General features: G+C 38.4%; 1 protein-coding gene across 1 annotated transcript in view; it reads right to left on the bottom strand.

The window, feature by feature from the left end:
• RLF (RLF zinc finger) overlaps window positions 1-16,742 on the bottom strand; it is an 86,109-nt gene that overhangs the window by 29,731 nt on the left and 39,636 nt on the right. The window contains exon 5 of the mRNA XM_026516567.4: window positions 14,095-14,297. Within this exon, the coding sequence (XP_026372352.2) occupies window positions 14,095-14,297 (203 nt within the window). The remainder of the gene's footprint in view (window positions 1-14,094; window positions 14,298-16,742) is intronic.

Raw genomic sequence — 16,742 nt, 5'->3', positions numbered from 1 at the left:
CTCACAAGCATATGCTCTCTCTCTCAAAAAAGAAAAAAAAAAAAAAAAAGAAAAAAAAAAAAGAAAAAAAAAAAGAAAGAAAGAAAGAAAGAAAAGCAGAAGGGATGGAGGGAGGGAAGGGAAGAAGAAAGGAGATATAAAGTCACAAAGTGATATGGAGGAACCTTAAATGCATATTGCTAAGTGAAGCCAATTTGAAAAGTCTACATACTACATAATTCCTAGTATATGACATTCTGGAAAAGGCAAAACTGTGGAGGCAGTAAAAAGATCAGTGGATGCCCGGGGCTTGTGGGGAGAGAGGAAAGGATGAATAAGCAGAATACAGGGCATTTGTAGGGCAGTAAAACTATTCTGTATACACTGTGATAGTAGATACATGTCATTATATGTTTGTCAAAACCCACAGAATGTGTAATATCAAGACTGAACTTTAAACTACGGATTTTAGTTAACAATAATACATTAGCTCACCAAGTATAACAAATGTAACAAGACTAACAGCAAGATTTTTTTTTTTTTTAAAGATTTTATTTATTTATTTGACAGAGAGAGACAGCCAGCGAGAGAGGGAACACCATCAGGGGGAGTGGGAGAGGAAGAAGCAGGCTCATAGCGGAGGAGCCTGATGTGGGGCTCGAGCCCAGAACGCCGGGATCACGCCCTGAGCCAAAGGCAGCCGCTTAACCGCTGTGCCACCCAGGCGCCCCTAACAGCAAGATGTTAACAGGTAAAACTGGGGGTTTGGGAGATATATTCGGGAACTCTATACTTTCCAGTCAATTTTTCTTAAAACGTTTCTGCTTAAAAAAAAAAAAAAAGTCTATTAATTTAACAAAAAAGCCTTTAACCATTTTTAAAACTGGATTGCCTTTTTATTGTTGACTTGTAGGAGTTCTTCATATAGTCTAGACTCAAGTCCTTTATTAGATTTTTGGTTTGCAAATATTTTCTCCCATCCTTTATGTTGTCCTTTGGATGAAGTTAGATGAAATATTTTTCTTTTGTCACTCGTGTTTTTGGTGTCAAATGTCAACTGCCTAATCCAAGGGCTTAAATATTTATTCTTGTATTTTCTTCTAAGATGTTACATTATTTTTCTACTATATTTAAGTTTATGATCTATTTGGAGTTAATTTTTATATATAGTTTTAAAAGTCAAACTTCAGGGGCGCCTGGGTGGCACAGCGGTTGAGCGCCTGCCTTTGGCTCAGGGCGTGATCCCGGCGTTATGGGATCGAGCCCCACATCAGGCTCCTCCGCTAGGAGCCTGCTTCTTCCTCTCCCACTCCCCCTGCTTGTGTTCCCTCTCTCGCTGGCTGTCTCTATCTCTGTCAAATAAATAAATAAAATCTTTTTAAAAAAATAAAAGTCAAACTTCATTCTTTTGCAAGTAGATATCCAGTTGTCAAAGATTCATTCATCGAAAAGATTATTATTTCCCCCACTGAATTGTCTTGGTATGCATATAATCATTTGTCATTAAGTGTGAAGGATTATTTTTAGATTCTAGTCCATTGATTTTTCTGCCTATTTTTGGCTAGTACTACACTGACTTTATTACTGTAACTTTTTAGTGAAGTGTGAGTCCTCCAACTTTGTTCTTTTTTTCTAAAAGAGAGAAGGGGTATGAGTGGGGAGAGAGAGAGAATCTTAAGCAGCCTCTAGTGTGGAGCCCGATGCAGGGCTTGATCTCAAAACCCTGAGATCATGACCTGAGCCAAAATGAAGAGTCAGATGCTTAACTGGCTGAGCCATCCAGGCGTCCCTCCAACTTTGTTCTTTTATAAGATTGTTTTGGCTATCCTGGGTCCCTTGAATGTCCACATGAATTTTAGGACCAGCCTCTCAATTTCTGCAAAAGAGGAAGGTGGGATTTTGACAGAGATAGCACTGAATCTATATATCAATTTGGAGAGTACCTCCATCTTAACAATATCAAGTCTTTTAATCCACAAACACAGAATGTTGTCCCATTTATTTACTTTCTTTCAACATTTTATGTCTTCAGTGGCTATGTCTTACACTTTCTTTTAAAAATTTGTTCCAAAATATTTTATTCTCTTTAATGTTATTGTTTGTTGTTATTGTATTGTTATCTTTTGTGTTATTGAAATTGTTTCCTTGACTTCATTTTCATGTTGTTCACTGTTAGATGTATATAAATAAAGTAATTTTTGTATAGTGATCTTATTAGGATTATTTTTATCCAAGATAATATGTGCAAACAGAGATAGTTCCAATCTGGATGCCTTTTTTTCCCTTCTCTTGCCTAATCGTCCTGGCTAAAACTTCCAGTACAATAGTGAATAAAAGTGGCAAAAGCACCCATCTTGTTCCTGATGTTAGGGAAAAAAACCCACTGAATTTATTATTATTAAATATGTCACCCATAGGTTTTCATAGATACCCTTTATCAGGCTAAGGAAGTTCCCTGCTATTCCTTATTGAGTGTTTTTACTTTTTTATTTATTTTATTTTATTTGAGAGACAGAGAGAGAGCTCAAGCAGGGTGAGGGGTAGGAGGAGAAGCAGACTCCCTGCTGAGCAGGGAGCCCAACATGGAGCTCGATTCTGGGACTCCAGGACCATGACCCTAGCCAAAGGGAGACACTCAACTGACCGGGTCACCCAGGCACCCCTGTTGAGTGTTTTTAACATGAAAGCTGTAAGACCTTGTTAAATGCTTTTTCTGCCTCTCTTGCAATGACCATGTGGCTTTTGTCCTTTATTCTATTAATGTGGTGTATTACATTGACGGATTTAAACCAACTTTGCATTCCTGTGATAAATTCCACTTGATTAAAGAATATACTCCTTTTTGCAGGTTGCTGGATTTGGCTTGTTTTGTTTTTAAGATTTATTTGAGAGTGACAGAGTGTGCGTATGAGCAGCGGGCCTGACATGGGGTTCAATTCCAGGACCCTGGGATCATGACCTGAGGTGAAGGCAGATGCTTAACCCACTGAGCCACCCAGGCGTCCCTGGTTTGCTATTTTTTGTTGAGGATTTTTGGATCCCTATTCTTCAGGGATTTTGGTCTATAGCTTTCTTTCTTGTGAGGTCTTTGTCTGGTTTTGATTATCAGGATTATGATGGCTTCACAGCAAGAGTCTGGAAACATTCCTTTCTCTTCTACTATTTGCAAGACTTCATGTACATATTTTGTACAACTCACTACTGAAGTCACATGGATGTGGGTTTTTCTTTGTGGGAAATTTAAATTACCAATCTCTTCACTAGTTATAGGTATATTCAGATTTTCCATTTCTTTGTGAGTCAATTTTAATAGTTTGTATCAATTCTAAGGATTTGTCCGGGGTGCCTGGATGGCTCAGTCGGTTAAAGCATTTGCCTTTGGCTCAGGTCATGATCCCAGGGTTCTGGGATCGAGCACCACATGGGGCTCCCTGATCAGTGGGGAGACTGCTTCTTCCTCTCCCTCTGCTTGTGCTCTGTGTCAAATAAATAAAATCTTTAACAAAAAATGCTAAGGACTTGTCTATTTCATCTAATTAAATCTAATTTTATGGTATTTAATTCTTCATAGCATTACTGTATCATCTTTTTTATTCCTGTAGGGTCACTAATATCCTCGTTCATTTCTAATTTTAGTGATTTGACTTTTCTTTCCTCCTCTCAGTCCAACTAAAAGTTTATCAATTTTGTTGAACTTTACACAGAACCAACTTTATTACTGTTTTCTACTGATTTTGTATTCTCGATTTCATTTACCTACATTCTAATCTTTTTTTTTTTTTTTTTTTTTTAAAGATTTTATTTATTTATTTGACAGAGACAGAGACAGCCAGTGAGGGAGGGAACACAAGCAGGGGGAGTGGGAGAGGAAGAAGCAGGCTCATAGCGGAGGAGCCTGATGTGGGGCTCGATCCCATAACGCCGGGATCACGCCCTGAGACGAAGGCAGACGCTTAACCGCTGTGCCACCCAGGCGCCCCTACCTACATTCTAATCTTTATTACTCATTCCTTCTGTTCGCTTTGGGCTTACTTTGCTTTTCCTTTTCTAGTTTTTAAGGTAGATGGTAGGGTGTTTAACTTGAGACCTTCTTTTTCAAGACTGACATTTTACAACTGTAAATTTCTAAGCACTGCTTTAGATGCATCCCATAAATTCTGGTACGTCATGCTTTCATCATTCATCTCAACTCTCCTTACTGAAAGTGGGGTATTAAAGTCTCCAAATATTATATTTGAATTATCTATTTCCCCCTTTAATTGTCAGCACATGTATTTTGGGGCTCAGTTGTTCCTCAGATTGGATAATCTCAATCAACCTCTTTCAAAGGTTGTGGATTCTTTTTTTCTACTAATTCAGATCTGATGTTGAGTCTCTCCAGCAAAATAATTTCAATTATTGTACTTTTCCATTCTAGACCTTTGATTCTTTTTATAATTTGTATTTATTACTCTATTCTATACTTGTTGAGACACTGTTCTCATATTTTCCCTTACTTCTTTTTTTTTTTTTTTTTTTTTTTAAAGATTTTATTTATTTATTTGACAGAGAGAGAGAGAGAGACAGCCAGCGAGAGAGGGAACACAGGCAGGGGGAGTGAGAGAGGAAGAAGCAGGCTCCCAGCAGAGGAGCCTGATGTGGGGCTCGATCCCAGAATGCCAGGATCACGCCCTGAGCCAAAGGCAGACGCTTAACGACTGAGCCACCCAGGCGCCCCTTTCCCTTACTTCTTTAGACATGGTTCCTTTGGTTCTCTGAATATAGAGTTGATCTTCATTACTCACAGATTCTGTGCTCACAAATCTGACTACTTGCTAAAATGTATCTCTGACTTCCAAAGTCCACTCATGATGCTTTCAGGGTCATTCATGAACATGCACAGAGTGGTGAAAAACTTGAGTCCTCTGGTGTGCATGTTCCCAGGTAAGGCCGAAGTGACATTCTGCCTTCTCGTTTCAGTTCTCCTCTCTAACGAGTGTCTTTTTCATGTTCTATTTAGTGGCACTTTGTGTTTTTATGTTTTTCACTGGTGATTTCCCTGTTTAAAATAGCCCCCCAGGGTAGTGAAGTGCTGTCTAAGCACAAGAAGCTTTGATGTGTCTCATGGAGAAAATGCATGTGTTAGATAAGCTTCATTCAGGCTTGAATTACCATGCTGTTGGCTGTGAGTTCAATGTTAATGAATCAACAATATATATTAAATGAGGAGTCTTTAACAGAAGCACACACAGAACAAAATTATATACTAATCAGTGACCAGAGCCTTACAGGAACCTAACCACATACTTCTCCCAGGAGCAATGGTTTCAGTATTTGGTAATTCAGTGTTTGCAGTCACTATACAGAACATAACTACCACAAATGACAAGAATTGACTATATTTGTAATAGCTGATTTATAATTTTTGTCTAGTAAGTCCAATATCTGGGTGTTCTTAGGAAAAGTTTCTACGGGCTGCTATTTTCCCTGTGTATGGACTATCATGTTTCTTTACGTGGTAAGTGGATATTTTAAGTAATATACTGTGGCAACTGTGGAAATCAGATTTCCCCCACCTCTTCAGGGTTTGTTACTGTTACTATTTGTTTTGTTTAGTGACTTTCCTAGAATAATTCTGTAAAATCTATACTCTTTGTCATATGTGTGGCCACTACAGTTTCTGCTTGGTTAGCTCAATGGTCAGCTACATGTCCAATATATTCAAGAGATTTACTTAAATGTCTGAATAAGTAAGTCCCAGCTTTTGCCAAGCGGCTCTGTGTGTTGGGGCATACTTTCAATATTTCAGTAGGCAGCTTAAAATTCTGCCTTGTGCAGAGTCTCAAGGTATACAAGAGGTGAGGGATTAGGGCCATCTTCAGTCATTCCTCACCAGACACACAGCCCTGTACATGCACATTACCTTACATAATTCCAGGAATATATCAGAGGTTTTCAAAATCCCCTATGGTCATCCCATATCCCAGTTTTTCTTTTTAATCTTTTTGGCAGTCTCTTGTTAGCCTGACTGGTAATGCCTCTTCTGACAACTGTCTGAGGAAAATTGTCATGTTAAACAATTACCACTGATTGTTTCTGACAAATACACTGAGGACAGAGCTTTTGGCATGGTGAGCTGGGAGTCAAATAAAGACAAGTCTTGAGAATGGAGCTTTTCAGAAGGATGCCAGAAAGATCAAATACTGACAATTCTCTGGGGCTAGGCTTTTGCAGAGTTCCAAAATCCATTCTGCTTCCTCAGCTGGCTGCTAGGCTGTTGATTTTCACAGCTACTGTAGTTTTGAGGGTGTTTGTTTTCAAGGTTATCGTGAAGCTGGGGAGGACATGAGAAGTATGGAAAGTTAAAATGCCACCAACTTCACTGTTCTTAGTGAGATTAATCTGTTTTCCTTGAATAAAACCTCCTTGGATTGTAGTAAGCCTTTAGCTAATTTCTGGGATTCTGAAAAAGTTAATCTTATTCGCTCTCTGGTTTCAAATGCTGATGACTTGGATCTCTTAATTTCCAACTCAGACCTCTCCCTCTCAGTCTTACAGGTGAATACTGTCTTTTTTTCCCCTTTCGTCTTTTTCATTATTGTATCCCTAGTGCCTGAGTCCTCCAATGAATATATGTTAAATGACTGGAAAGTAGGTCTATACTATTTCTTACAATAATATCTGAATCTAAAATTATCTCAAAACAAAGTGTCTTTTATTTTTTTTTAAAGATTTATTTATTTAAGAGAGAGAGCATGCATGCAAGAGCATGGGGGAAAGGTGCAAAGGGAGAGAGAATCTGAAGCAGACTCTGTGCTGAGCACAGAGACCATCACAAGGCTCAATCTCATGACCCTATGATCACCACCTGAGCCAACGCCAAGAGTTGGATGCTTAACCAACTGGGCCATCCAGGCATCCCAATGTCTACTTTTATCTTAAAAAGAAAAGAAAAGAGATAACCTTGGATATTGTAGAAAATGAACTGTGGGGACAAGAGCAGATGCAATTAGAAGACTTTCATAATAATCAGCCAATTAAATACCAATGGTGTAACAGGTAGCCAAGTGGCATAAGAGAAGGTAAGCAGAGGCAGCATATCTGCCTTCTTATTTTCATGATTAGGCTACCAAGGTAAAACAGTATTCTGGCCAGTGCCATTACAAAATGATATTTTATCATTTCTCTTTCTCTAGATTAGAGGTTTTCCATCTAGCATTTTCCTGATCAGTTCTGAGGAATAATGCAAATAATTTGTTCCTCATAACAGACTTTTAAAACAGGGGCACCTGGGAAGATATCTCATCAAAGCCATTTAAAAGAACTCTTAGGAGAGAAAATATTTAAATAGGCAAATCCTCAATTTCTTCATACAGCCTTTTGACCTTTAATGTATTTTTTGAGTGTACCATTCATTTCCCATATAATAAAGTATAAAATTATTTAGATTTTAATTTTAAATTTAATTATATACTTTGTTATTATTCCTTGTTCAGGATCCATCTTAATCTTGATTCTTATTTAAGCTACACCTGAAATTTCTATGCTCCTGTTTATTTTTCTTCTACTCCCAAACTGAATTCTCAATGGGTCCTGTTTAAATGTATTTGTCCTGTTTATCATCTATACCTAGTGACTGTGTCAATTCCCAACAGTGTTAGACTAGTGAGTAAATTAAGACCTGTTTGTCTTTTCATTTCCCCATCAAGAGAAGAAACAAACCTCTCCTGCTACGTCTATTAACATTAGACACTGAAGATACAGTTCATTCAGGGATTAAAAATGAAATGGACTCCTATTTTAACTATGCCAGGAGTTCTACTGACAGATTTCTTGGCTCTTCATAATAATACAAGTGTTTATTCTTCTATTATACATGGAAAACTTGATCTCTGCAAAGATTTCTTCTTTCAGTAATGAAAAAAATATAGGAAACATCCACATGGGACACTAGGCCATGGCCACGTCTGTAACTTTAATTAAAAACCTTTTTTATGTAAAATTAATAGCAATATCATCTCATTCAACTCTAAATGAAACTAGAACTTGAAGATTCCACTGAGTTCTGAATTTGGGGCTCTGAATTTTGACTTTTAAGCTGATCCCCTCAATTAATCTTAATTGTATGTGTCTGGTTCAATCTTCCCAGCAGAGGTTTCCTATTACACACACCCATTACAGTGATACCCACAGGAGCCAACATACACGTACTTTTATTCCCAGCTGTTGCTCAAGTTAATTTGACTCTCCTCCTGAACTCAGTTGAAGTAGATGGCAAATGTGTACAGAATTCTGTTACCTTAGAACATATGCTGATTTTAAACTCCAATTAATGAACATCTGATTCATTAGTACTTTTCCAAAGCAAATTTTAAAAATTCTCTTTAATTCTCTTGTCAGTTGCAAAAGAAAAACATAACTGGAGAAGAGACTAATTATGATGGTAGCAGTGTTCCTTTTAAAATAATTTTATGATGTCTGCTAAATGTTTTTACATTGGTGTATTTAACTAATTAATCCCAATCATCATAAAACTGTTTTAAATCACACCTGTATATAAATGTATAACTATGAACAGAATGATATACCACTAAGATGTTTCCTATTTGAACATGGCTCATCATGTTTACCAACTGGAAATAAGTTGTACTGTACTGTGCCAGGAAGCAAGATCTCTGTTATAACCTGGGTTTGAACTCTCTAATTAGTTTAATGCAGGGAGGGCCTTGGAAACATTACCATCTTGGCCTCAGTTTCATCACTGGTAAAACATGGAGGGTTACACTAAATGGTATTTACTGTTTGCTATATACTGGAAAATCTGATTCTTGTAGAGTAGGGGCTGGCCAACATTCTTTATAAGAAAGTATCAGAAATAAAATATTTTCAGGGGCGCCTGGGTGGCACAGCGGTTAAGCGTCTGCCTTCAGCTCAGGGCGTGATCCCAGCGGTATGGGATTGAGCCCCACATCAGGCTCCTCCGCTGTGAGCCTGCTTCTTCCTCTCCCACTCCCCTGCTTGTGTTCCCTCTCTCGCTGGCTGTCTCTATCTCTGTCAAATAAATAAATAAAATCTTTAAAAAAAAATAAAAAAAAATAATAAAATATTTTCAGCTTCATGGGCCTGGTAGTTTCTGTTACAGCTACTCAACTCTGCCACTGTAGAGTAAAAACAGCTACAAATGATAAACAGATGGGCATGACTGTGTTCCAGTAAAACTTTATTTACAAAAACATGCAGTTGGGTGGATTTGGCCCACAGGCCATAGTCTGCCAACCTCTACTGTAGAGAATCAAATCACATTTCCTCTAACTCTGTTCCTTACAAAGTCAACAAATTTGTTGATAGGAATTAATTATGTAACTTTGGGGGAAAAGGATTCCTGTTTTGTTTTCTTATTATTAATAAACCAGGACAGATTATACATAAAACAAAGCCGATTATTCTCCCAAGTCCTCCCTGTTGTCCACACCTCTGCCATTCTAGTCAGTTAGTAGAACACTACCATTATTCTGGTCTCCCAGGCCTTATGAGTCTCTTGACAGAGTCTCTACACATTACCTTCTTATTTCTGTCCTGTCAGCAAATCCCATTCTTTCTCCTGCTAAATGCAACCTCTTCTAAACCTTATGTATCCTCTTTCTAAGCTTCCTAAAACACTGTTTCAGTCATTTTACTTCCTACCTTCAAAACCTTCCTTTCTAAAAAAGTATTTATTATTATTTTTTAAAAAGACTCCGAGAGAGAGAGAGAGAGAGAGTACGTGCACGGGGGGGGGGGGGGGGCACGGAGCAGAGGGAGAGGGAGAAGCAGACTACCCACTGAGCAGGGAACCTGATGCAGGGCTCGATCCCAGGACCCCAGGATCATGACCTGAGTGGAAGGCAGACACTTAACCAAGAGCCACCCTGGCGCCCCAATATTTATTTATTTAAGAGAGAGAGAGAGTGCATGTAAGCAGGCGGAAGGGTTGAGGGGAGGGAGAGAGAATCTCAAGCAGACTCCACACTGAGCGCAGAGCTCGATGTGGGGCCTGATCCCATGACCCTGACTGATCATGATGACCTGAGCTGAAACCAAGAGTTGGATACTGAATCGACTAAGCCACCAAGCGCCCCTCAAATCTAAGTTCTAATGTACTAGAGTCTCCAAGGACTTCCCTTCTCCCCACCCAACAGGTCTTATTTCTCATAAGACCTCAACAGGTACTCTGCTGTGGCAAGGTGTGCTCTAGTGGGCCCCTGTTAACATACACGTTCATTTCTCTGCCTTTACTACCACAGGCAGTTATCCCCAAACCATTCTTTCTACCCATCCAAACCCTACCATCATTTCAAGGTCCAACTAAAGGATCAATTTTTTAAAAACTATTTAATTTATTTATTTGACAGAGAGAGAGACAGCCAGCGAGAGAGGGAACACAAGCAGGGGGAGTGGGAGAGAAGAAGCAGGCTCATAGCGGAGCAGGGAGCCCGATGCAGGGCTTGATCCCAGGAGGCAGATGCTTAACGACTGAGCCACCCAGGCGCCCCAAGGATCAATTTTTATAAAGCTTTATATGTCAGTCTACAAAGATTCTACACTTCTACTGAACTTAGGGGCAGTAGCATACAGCTTAGTATTTACCTTCCTAGAATTGTTTCTGGCAACCAAACTAGGCAATACATATTCTTCTGTTTTTGCCAATGTCTCATACAATGCTACAAACAAAATAAAATAAGCTTTAAATAAACAAAGGCTGAGACATTAAAGGAAAAGTTGTTATTGTTACAGAATAAAGAGGAATCAATCCATGGTCTAGTATTTTCGCTTCTTCTGAATTCTTCTAGCAGATATCATATATGCTGAATATAACCATTACTGTAACTTAATCTGATTAAGTTTCCCAAACACAAAATATTGCAGCTGTTATTAGAGGTAAGCAGTCTCCTATCTCCTTACCCTTCCCAACAACGCAAATAAATAAATTAGCATACAGGCTTATAGTTAGTCCCTCATGAATGCCTACTATGCTGCTAAGTATTCTTCTAGAACGTAGGGATACAGGAGTGAACAAACTTATGTCCCCATCCTTACAAAGTTTTCAATCTAGTGGGAGGAAAGAGAGCAGAAGCAAATATGATGTCTAGTGGAAGTAGTAATATAAACATAAAGAAGAAACAGGCAGATAAGGGGACGGAGAATGAAAGGGGCCATTTTAGATGTATCTGTATATACTGTCAGAGATATTTATAGATGTAACCAGAGGCCATGACACACAGAATAAAGACTTCTGGATTTATTCTGAAGAAGATGGGAAGCTGTTGAGTGGTTTTGATCAAGGGAGTGACATGGCTCCACTTAAGTTTTAAAGAGATTACTATTCTAGTTACTTTTGGGAAGAATAAAATGTAAAGGGCAAAAGTGAAAACAAGTAGGCCAGTTCAGAGGCTTGTGGATTCACCTTTGTAACCCCAATGCCTAAGACACCATTTGGCATATAAACCATTAGGTATGTATCACCTAGGATAATATTTATTATCCTGTATCTTTAATAAAATATTAGTAATAGTATACCAAACTCAGGTTTGAATCTCAGCTTAACCACTTTTATGTAAGCCCAAACCTATTACTTGATCTGAGCCTCACTTTCCTCATCAATAAAATGGAGCTACCTACGAGTTATTGTGAGAACTGAATGTGACAGTCTATCTAAAGCATTTGGCATAGTGCTTAACATATAGTAAGGACTTAAAAAAATGACAATTGGTTATTCACTACCTGCCCACCTCTACTTCCAACACTGAGAGTGGACAGCTACAGACTTCATTCAGAAGAAAGCTCATAAAAACAAAGCCATAATATCAGGAAGATCAGGAGCTTAATTATGGACATGTGAAGTCTGAGATGCTATTAGCCATACCAGCAGAGATAGTGATTAGGCAGCTGGATATGAGTCTGGAGTTCAGAGGAGAGGGCGGGGCTGGACATTGTGGATTCCGACCATAGCTGGTATTTAAAGCGATGAGTCTAAAAGAGATCACTGAGGGAATATGTACCGGTAGAAAACAAGACACACAGGAGAGTCCTAGAGTACTGCAACATTCACTCACCAGAGAGATGAGGAGAAGAGTGAGGTGGAACTGAGAAAAACTACCCAGTCACGTGCACAGAAGAGAGTGTGATATCCTAGAACCAAGTGGGAAAACTATTAAGAGTTTAAATCACAAACAAGTCAGACTGAGTAAGATGAAAAGTGAGAAATCATCATTAGATTTAGTGATGTGGTGGACTGGCAGGGGTGAATGCCATATTACAATGTGTTCAAGGAGAGGGGCGCCTGGGTGGCTCAGTCGGTTAAGCATCCGAGTCTTGATTTTGGCTCAGGTCATGATCTCAGGGTCATGGAATCGAGCCCCATGTCGGGCTCTACACTCGGCTAAGAGTCAGCTTGAGATTTTCTCTCTCTCCCCCTCTGCCCTTCCCCGCCTTTAGCTCTAAATGAATAAATAAAATAAAATCTTATAAAGCAAGCAGTGTGTTCAAAGAAAAAATGTCAGAACAGTAAATTCACACAATTCGTTCAATAAATTATGCTGAAAGGCCAGGAGAAAAATGGGGCGGTCTCTGGAAGGGGAAGTGGAATCTAAAGATTCCGTTTTTAAAGATGAAAGAAACAACAGCATAAATGCTGATGGGATGGTTACAGCAGAGGGGTAACTGATGATGCAGTAGAGGAAAGAAGTACTGTAGCATTATTCTTGAGGGGGCGAGAGCAGATGGGATGTGATACTGAGTCAAGGGGATTGCCTTAGGTAGGTGAACAGATACAGTTATCCTTAGTAATGAAAGCAAAGGTGTGCATGCATAGATACAGGGAGGTGAACAGATGTCACGGAAGCAGCTTACGGAAATTCTCTTTCAACTGCCTCAATTTCCTCAGAGAAACTGGGAGAAAGTTCATCAATGGAAAGTACAATGGGCAGAAGGCATTATAATACAGGTTTGAAGAAAAATGACAAAGTATGAAATAGTAATCTACGAAGTGGAAAGAGAATGGCCTAAAAAAATTTAGTGTGACTGATTTCAAGTAAAATCAGTAGGCTGGTTTTCTCCACTCAAGTTTGACCCCACTGATACAGGTAAAGATACAGAGGAAGTAAAGATTTAGGGATAATCAGAATGCTGGTTAGTCAAATAAGTACAATTAAGGGAGAAACCAGTAGAAAAACTGAGGGGGGTGATAATATTGACTGACTATGGAAAGGCAGAGTAAGGAGGGAAATGACTGCATGAGAAGGATGAAGGAGGGTGAACAGGTAAAAGAATCAACAGATTTTTGGTCCTGAAGTGAGGGAGGTAGAAAGAAGAGTTGCATTTGGAGTAGGAAATTATATATAAAACTGTAAGTTGAAATTGTCATTGAAGTTTAAGAATTACTACGTCACAAAACCAGACCCCTGGGATTCTTACCCTTAATAAGAAAGTTCAGTATAGAGGTAAAACAAGAATCCACGTATCAGATCTAAGAGAATTTTAGGCAGATGACTGAATATAGCTAGGAATTCCTCGTCTTTCTCCGTATAATTTATTAGAGAAAGCAAATTCCAACTTTTTTAAAGAAAATGATTCATGTTAAAAAAAATGCAATCTGACTGATAAAATAGTTTTTAAAAAAGACTCAGCTGCTTTATTATTTTCCATGGTGTCCAGCTCGTCCACTTATTTATAGTTCAAAATGTGTTCATGGGTTCTAAAGTCCTACACTACTCTGCTTACACTTACATGTATGAAGTAACTTAAACTAAAGCTAAGTGCCATTCTGTTAAGTTTATCCCTTGATGTCATTATTAATAATTTCTGCATTTCCCAAACACAGAGAAATCATTACATTAAAAAAAATACCAACTTTCACATTTGAAGATTTCAAAGAAAACACATAAATACCCATCTGCATATTCTTCAATTATCTATTTTTCAAATCCACCTACAACTTTATATTCAATCTGTTGAACAGTTACATGCAATTAAAATGGCACTTTTCAGTAGTCAGAAAAAAAAATGAGTCTTGGCTTTCATCCTGCATGCAACATTTATCAAACTCTATTAAATTCATAGTAAGTGTGAATGACAAGAGCAGTTATTTGCTGTACTCACCTCCTTAATAGCATCTTCATTAGGGAGAATGGAACATAAGCATGTGATATAGGCTTGCTGAAAAGATGACACATTTGAAATTTCTTTAGATTCTGCACAGAGTTTTGATAAAGCAGTGGCCTGAGGGATGCAGTTAGATTTCAACAAATGTTTTATTCGCATTTGCAGAAAGGAAGGTCCTTCTTGTGCAATCAATTTATTGACTAGAAAAAAGGAAAAATAAAAGTTTGATAACATATCTCATAACACATCAAGGTTAAGATGAAATTTTGATATCTTTTGTTGTTGGTTTGTTTTTAGTGAATAAAAATTCAGTTGATATAACTTGGGAAGTTTATTCTGATCTCAATACTCATCTAACAGAGCAGAGAGCAAAATAAATTATTGCTAATGATTCCCACATTACTTAGTAGTTTTATTCTGAACACCAAATCTCTTAATAAAACTACTAACATTTTATCAAAATTAATTATTTGACTTTCTCCTAATACGGAAATGAACTGTAAGCATAAATGCAAGAAAAAGAAGTAACCTATGTAATATTAACAACTACCACTTGAACACTTTCATGAGGTACCAAGCTTTGGGCTGAATGTTTCTATATACCTTTCATTTATTCTTCACACCACCACCAAGGCAAGTATTATTATCCCCACTTTAAGGTTAGGAAAATTAATACTCAGAGAAATTAGGTAACTTGCCAAGGATTCCAAAGCCAGTGGTGTTCCTTCCTCTAAACCAGGCATTTCTCAAAGTGTGTTCCACCGACCAAAAGACCTGAGAGATAGTCCTAGGAAAAAAAAAGGATTCCTTGGTCAAATCTCTGAACAGTCCTGCAATAAAGAAAACTGTTCACTTTTATTTAACCCAATGTCTCCCAAACAGATTTGACCAGAGAACCCTTTTACACATATTATTAGTACAATGTAAAATATTTGTTCCTGGTTCAGTACACACTTTGGAAAACGCTGCTCTGAGCGGTACTAAATATTAAGCATCTGAGCACTGACTTTTACAGTGTTCCAGACAATCCCTCAATTTATGAATAGCAGATACTCAACAAGTATGTGACATCATTACACACCATTATTTAAAGAACAGAGGTGAGAATACTGCATGTCAAGACAAGTCATGAGCAAACTGCTTTAGGTGTTTCATCTAAAACAGTGTTTCTCAAACTTAAAAGTGCCTTCTGAATAACCAGGCATATCTTATTAAAATGCAGATTCTAATTCAGTAGGTCTGGAATGGGACCTTAGATTCTGCTTTTCCTTTCTTTTTCTTTTTTTAAAAAAGATTTTATTTATTCATTTGACAGAGAGAGAGAGACAGCCAGCAAGAGAGGGAACGCAAGCAGGGGGAGTGGGAGAGGAAGAAGCAGGCTCCCAGTGGAGGAGCCTGATGTGGGGCTCGATCCCAGCACCCTGAGCCAAAGGCAGACGCTTAACAACTGAGCCACCCAGGCACCCCTGAGATTCTGCTTTTCTAACAAGCCTCTCAGATGATGCCCAGGCTGCTATGTCTACAGGCCATATATGGAGTAGAAATCATTAATATTAATGACAAACCACTGGCCCAGTATCAAAACTAACTGTACAGTTTTTTATTTTTTCAAATTTTTATTTAAATTCTAGCTAGTTAACATACAGTGCAGTTACTGGTTTCAGGAATAGAATTCAGTGGTTCATCAATTACATGCAACACCCAGTGTTCATCACAAGTGCCCTCCTTAAAACCCATCACCCACCTAGCCCACCCCCCGCCTACATCCCTCCATCAATCCTCATTTTGTTCTCTACTGTTAGGTCTCTTATGGTTTGTTTCCCTCTCTTTTTCCCCCCTCCCCAGATTCATATGTTTTGTTTCTTAAATTCCACACATGAATGAAATCATATGGTATTTGTCTTTCTCCGACTAACTTATTTCACTCAGCATAATACACTCTAGCTCCATCCACGTCGTCGCAAGTGGCAAGATTTCAATCTTTTTGATGGCTGAGTAATACTCCATTGTGTGTGTGTGTGTGTGTGTGTGTGTGTGACACACGCGCACACACACATCTTTATCCATTCATCAACTGATGGACAACTGGGGTCTTTCCATAGTTTGGGTATTGTGTATAGTTTTTAAAATTCTTTCCAAAAGCAGGTAACACTGTACATGCACATGACACAAAATTCAAAAGGCACAAAAAAGATGTACGGTTAAAGCTGTCTCCTTTCTGCCCTAACTCCAGTACTCTAGTCTCCCTCCCCAAAAAACAATTGTTTCCAATTTGTTATTTATCATTCTAGATATATTCAGAGTACAGAGAACCTATTTCTTTCCCCATGAAAACATATCATATAGTTCATTCTATACAGGTGGAAGGTGCCCATTTCCTGTGGTATTTCAAAAAGGTCTAGATTCTAGAGCTCCAACTCTGCAGATTTTGATTTAGCAGGTGAAGCCTGGACCTGGGATAGGGGGAGAGAGGAGGAAGAGAGGGAAAAACAAAGGAGAGAGAGAGGGAGGGAGAGAAGGTGAGGAGGAAGGGGAAAGGGAGACAGAGAGAATGTGTGTGTTGGTTTTAAATTCCATAGATACTCTAATATGTAGTCAAGGTCAAAAAGTATGGATGGAAAACAGATCACTTCCACTTGGATTTT

This window comes from Ursus arctos, unplaced genomic scaffold (genome assembly GCF_023065955.2).
Source record: "Ursus arctos isolate Adak ecotype North America unplaced genomic scaffold, UrsArc2.0 scaffold_32, whole genome shotgun sequence".
Taxonomy (NCBI): domain Eukaryota; kingdom Metazoa; phylum Chordata; class Mammalia; order Carnivora; family Ursidae; genus Ursus; species Ursus arctos.
Note: the sequence above shows the minus strand (reverse complement) of the source record. Positions and strands in the feature narration are given on the sequence as shown.